General features: G+C 52.7%; 1 protein-coding gene across 1 annotated transcript in view; it reads left to right on the forward strand.

Moving 5' to 3' along the window:
* Positions 1–4,732, forward strand: part of MEF2D (myocyte enhancer factor 2D) — a 39,467-nt gene that overhangs the window by 11,706 nt on the left and 23,029 nt on the right. Inside the window, 1 exon segment of the mRNA XM_009892069.1 lies at positions 2,399–2,536. Coding sequence (XP_009890371.1) covers positions 2,399–2,536 — 138 coding nt within the window.

Consider the following 4,732-nt stretch of genomic DNA (forward strand, 5'->3'; position numbering starts at 1 on the left):
GGGACGGGGGCATCGCCGCCACCACCAAATGTATTAGACCCACAGAGAGAAGGACTTTTGGAAACGCGGAGAGATGCCGTGAGCTGCTCGGAGAGGGTTTTCTGGGTCTGGGCGAATGGAGCTGGGTTCGCCCCGTTGCTCCGCTTTTCCTCCTTGCGGGAATAACTCCCCGGGATGATTTCACCCGGATTTTCGAAACGGCAAAACGCTGCAGCCGGCAGTGGCCGCCCATTGCTTTTCCCTGCGGTAAATACGGGGCAGAGGTGGGGGAGCCGGAAAAACCTCCTGGGCCCCTTCGCTGCTGCAGATTTTAGAAAGGAGAAGGATGTCGTGGCTTGAAAATTCGGTTGTGAGGTTCCCATCTTCGAGGGCGCTGGGGGACGGAGGTTGCTTGTCCGATCTCCCCGACTCCCGAACCCGCTGGAAGCCTTTGGCAGAGGAGAGGGGGCTTCCAGGGATGCAAGGAATTACCGTCACCTTTCCCCAGCAGGGATGGGACGGCAGAGGCGAGAGGTCTCTGTTACCACCCCGGCAAAGTGAACCGCCGCGAGGTGGGCACAGCCCCCTATTAGACACCAGAGAATCTCCCCAACCGGCTCCCAAAGGAAACCCGGCTTCATCCCTTCCACTGCTCACGGAACAACTTTTTTTTCTTTTTTTTTTTCCATTTTGCCTCTGAAAGAGAAAGAGGAGGAGGGAAAAAAAGACTTTGGTTTTTTTTTTGTTTTGTTTTTTGAAAGTAAAGCTCAACTTTCCCGTCTTTCGGCTGCAGCGGCGAAACAAAAGGGTTTGGAAAAAAAAAAAAAATTCGCAAAAAGCAGTTTCCACCAAAAAAAAAAAAAAAAGCAAAGTTGTTAAAGCTGTTCCTTCCCCACCGGCAGCACCCGTTCCTTTTTTTTGGCCCGTTCTAAAAACAAACAAGGACACGTACAAAAATAGCAAAATAATAGGAAAAAAATCCTCGGGAACCTGCAGGAAAAGCCCTGGGAACCTCCCGTTTATGCCAGTGACTCGGATTCCCACTGCCCTTCTCCGTAAAGAGACAATAAATTACAAAACTTAGGGGTACCAGGGATTATTATTCGGTAATTAGGTACTAATTATCAGGTAGCGGGAATTATCGGTGATGCCAAACAGGGCTTTAGATGCCGCCACGGTCAGGAGCGAACCAGCACCTTCGCTGGGGGAACTGGACGTGGGTGAGGACTTTTCCCCTCTGCTGGTGAAATAACGAGCGGTAAAATGAAAAGAAGGAGTAATTTTAATTGAAAATATCGGGAAAAGCTTCAGGCGGATGGAAAACTGAGGGGTGGGTTTGGTGCTTGATCGCTCCAGCAAATATTCCCCGTACAAACTCCGTGGTTCCCGGAGCTCGCGGGTAGGTGTCGAACCACTCCAGGATCCGTTTTGGCCTCAAAACAGAGATGTTTATTGCTGTTTAGGAAGACAGAGGAGAATTGTCGAGGCGCTTTTTTGGGGGTTGGTTTTTTGTTTTGTTTTGTTTTGTTTTTCCCCCCCCCCTGCTGAATTTGGCATGAAAAGAGCTGAAGACTTCCAGGAAATTCTGTAGCTTTGACTTCTAAAAAAAAAAAAAACTTTAAAAAAAAAAAAAAAGAGAGAAATTGGCAAGTGCTGGTTCCATAATAACGCCTAATTGCTTTTGGTATTTTGAAAATAGACTGATTAAATGTGCGTGCGGAACGCAAAGCTGCGAATTGGCTACCGAACACCACAGAGGAACTTTTGGGGCTTTTCACCCGACCCCGCGCGGAGCCCGAGCGCGTGATTAACCAGGCGGCTGTTAACGAAGGGAGGAGATGGCGCATCGTTAACGCGCTGCAGCACCTTTGCTGCTGGTCTCGGCGCGGCGCGGGGCTTTGTCCCCGTCACCCCCTCACCGTGTCACCTCCCCCAGGGCTCGCCGTGCCGCGGTCCCTCGCTGCGCTCCGACCTTTGCCACCCGCCTGGTTTTGCTTATTATTTTATTATTCCGCTTCCCCCCGCCCGCATTTTTAAGACGGTTTTTCCTTATTTTTAGCAGGAGAGCAGATACCGTCGAGGTTTGTTTCCCCTCCTGGTCGTTGTAGTCATCGTAGGTGACGGATGCGTCTGAGCTGGGACGGGGCCAAATTCTGCTCCGGCGTAAACAGGTCCTTTGAAAGCAAAGAAGTCGCTCTCCATCCATCCCCGCGTTGTAATTCCTTAATTAGAGTCACCCCGGCGTGTCTCTAATTAACCCGAGGGGCCGGATCCTGACTCCCCAATCGAGGTCGATGACATCTTGGGGCGAAGGTGTTCACTTGGGCGAGTCCGGGGGATGTTTCGGGAAGAGGGGGGGGGGGGGCCGCCCGTTCCGTCCCCACTCCCAGATCTCAAACTATCCCGATTGTGTTTTCAGACGTTAAGAAAGAAAGGTTTTAACGGCTGTGACAGCCCGGAGCCCGACGGCGATGACTCGATAGACCAGAGCCCCTTGATGGAGGATAAATACCGTAAAGGCAGCGAGGATCTGGATATCCTGTTCAAGCGATACGGTGTAAGTACCTGCCCCGTGGCCGGAAAACCTTCATTATATGTTCTTTTTTTTTTTTTTTCTTTTTTGTTTTGTTTTTCTTCTGTTCGATTTCCCCCCGACCTCGTCCCCTGTCCCCTCCCCGACACCCCTTCCCCCGTGTCCCCGTCCCCCGTCCCCAAAACGTAACAGGCGCTGAACAAGAAGCACAGGGAGTGCGAGAGCCCGGAAGGGGATGAAGTGTTTGCGTTGACCCCGCAGACGGAAGAGAAATATAAAAAGATTGATGAGGAATTTGATAAAATGATGCAGAATTACCGGCTCGCAGTGAGTAGCTGGTGGTCTGCAGCCCCCCCCCCTCCCCTGCCTTTGCCCTTCTCCGGATGCCTCCGGCTGCCGGGGTCGGCAGGGGGGAAGGATTCTGCATGGCTTTGCTTCGCCGTGCCCTGGGAGCCGATGCGCGCAGCCCCCCCCTGCCCCGAGAGCGCCCCGGGTCTGACGGGGGAGATGCACGAGGGGCCCTGAGGGTCCCTCCTCTCTCCCACCCGGAGAGGCAGGAACAACCCTTGGGAAAACCATTCCCGTTATCTCTGGTATCCCCGAGCCTCCCTGGCTCTGTATAGGAGGATATCGCTATTCTCCCCTCCTTTGGCACAGATACAGGATTAAGGTATCCTTTTTTTGCCCCTTTTCTCTCCAGAAAAGGCCTTTTTGCCTGGGTTAAGACCCAGAATTCACATGAGCTGACGGTGGGTGCCGACCCCTCCAGTATCCCCGATCCTCCTTGGCTCTGCATAGGAGGATATCACTATTATCCCCTCCTTTGGCACAAATACAGGATTAGGGCCTCCTTTTTTTGCCCCTTTTTCTCCCCAAAACGGGCTTTTTGTCTGGTTTAAGACCCAGAGTTCACATGAGCTGACGGTGGGTGCCGACCCCTCCAGTATCCCCGAGCCTCTTTGGCTCCGTGCAGGAGGATATCGCTATTCTACTGTTCTTTAGTGCAAATAGTGGATGAGCACCTCCTTTTTTGCCCTTTCCTCCCACCAAAAAAGGCGTTTTTGTCTGGGTTAAGACCCAGAATTCATATTTTGTCCATTTTCACCCCCAAAAAGGGCTTTTCGCCTGGGTTAAGACCCACTGTCCATGTGAGCCGGCAGTGGGTGCCGACCCCTCCGCCATTCCCGATCCTCCCTGGCTCTGCACAGGAGGAGATCATCGCTATTTTGACCTCCCTTGGTGCAAATACAGGATTAGGGCCTCCTTTTTTTGTCCATTTTCACCCCCAAAAAGGGCTTTTCGCCTAGGTTAAGACCCACTGTCCACGTGAGCCGGCAGTGGGTGCCGACCCCTCCGCCATTCCCGATCCTCCTTGGCTCCATGCAGGAGGATATCACTATTTTTCTGTTCTTTTGTGCAAATACAGGATTAGGGCCTCCTTTTTTGCCCATTTTCCCCCCAAAAAAGAGCTTTTTGCCTGGGTTAAGACCCCGAATTCATACGAGCTGACGGTGGGTGCCGACCCCTCCAGTATCCCCGATCCTCCCTGGCTCGGCATAGGAGAATATCACTATTCTCCCCTCCTTTTGCACAAATACAGGATTAGGGTATGCTTTTTTTGCCCCTTCTCCCCCAAAAGGGCTTTTTGCCTGGGTTAAGACCCAGAATTCATACGAGCTGATGGTGGGTGCCGACCCCTCCAGCATTCCCGATCCTCCTTGGCTCCACGCAGGAGATTATCACTATTTTCCCCTCCTTTAGGGCAAATAGAGGATTAGGGCCTCCTTTTTTTGCCCATTTTTCCCCCAAAAAAGTGGTTTTTTTGCCTGGGTTGAGAGCCCAGCATTCGTACGAGCTGGCGGTGAATGCCATCCCCTCACATCCCTGCGAGACTCAGCCTGGTTTGGGCTATTCCGCATTAATTCCCCCCCAAATCCACCGAGCCCTCGGGGCAGCTGGTGGCCGTGGCAGAAATCCAGGGAGGTTTTAGCCTGTGATCCCGGAGCCGTCACCGGGGTGGCATCAGGACAGCGCCGAAAGGGATTTGTGTCAGGAGATGGGAGGAGGAGGAGAAGGAGGACGACACGTTTCAAATTAGTCCTTAGTTCAAGGGAGCAGAGACTGTTGATGCAGGCACGGCTTCTTCGGAGGGATTAGCTCCGAGTCGCCGCAGCCGTAATTAATGCCTCCAGAGAGGAGGGTCGGTTTTGAGGGCTGGAT

This window comes from Charadrius vociferus, unplaced genomic scaffold, assembly GCF_000708025.1.
Source record: "Charadrius vociferus isolate BGI_N301 unplaced genomic scaffold, ASM70802v2 scaffold489, whole genome shotgun sequence".
Taxonomy (NCBI): domain Eukaryota; kingdom Metazoa; phylum Chordata; class Aves; order Charadriiformes; family Charadriidae; genus Charadrius; species Charadrius vociferus.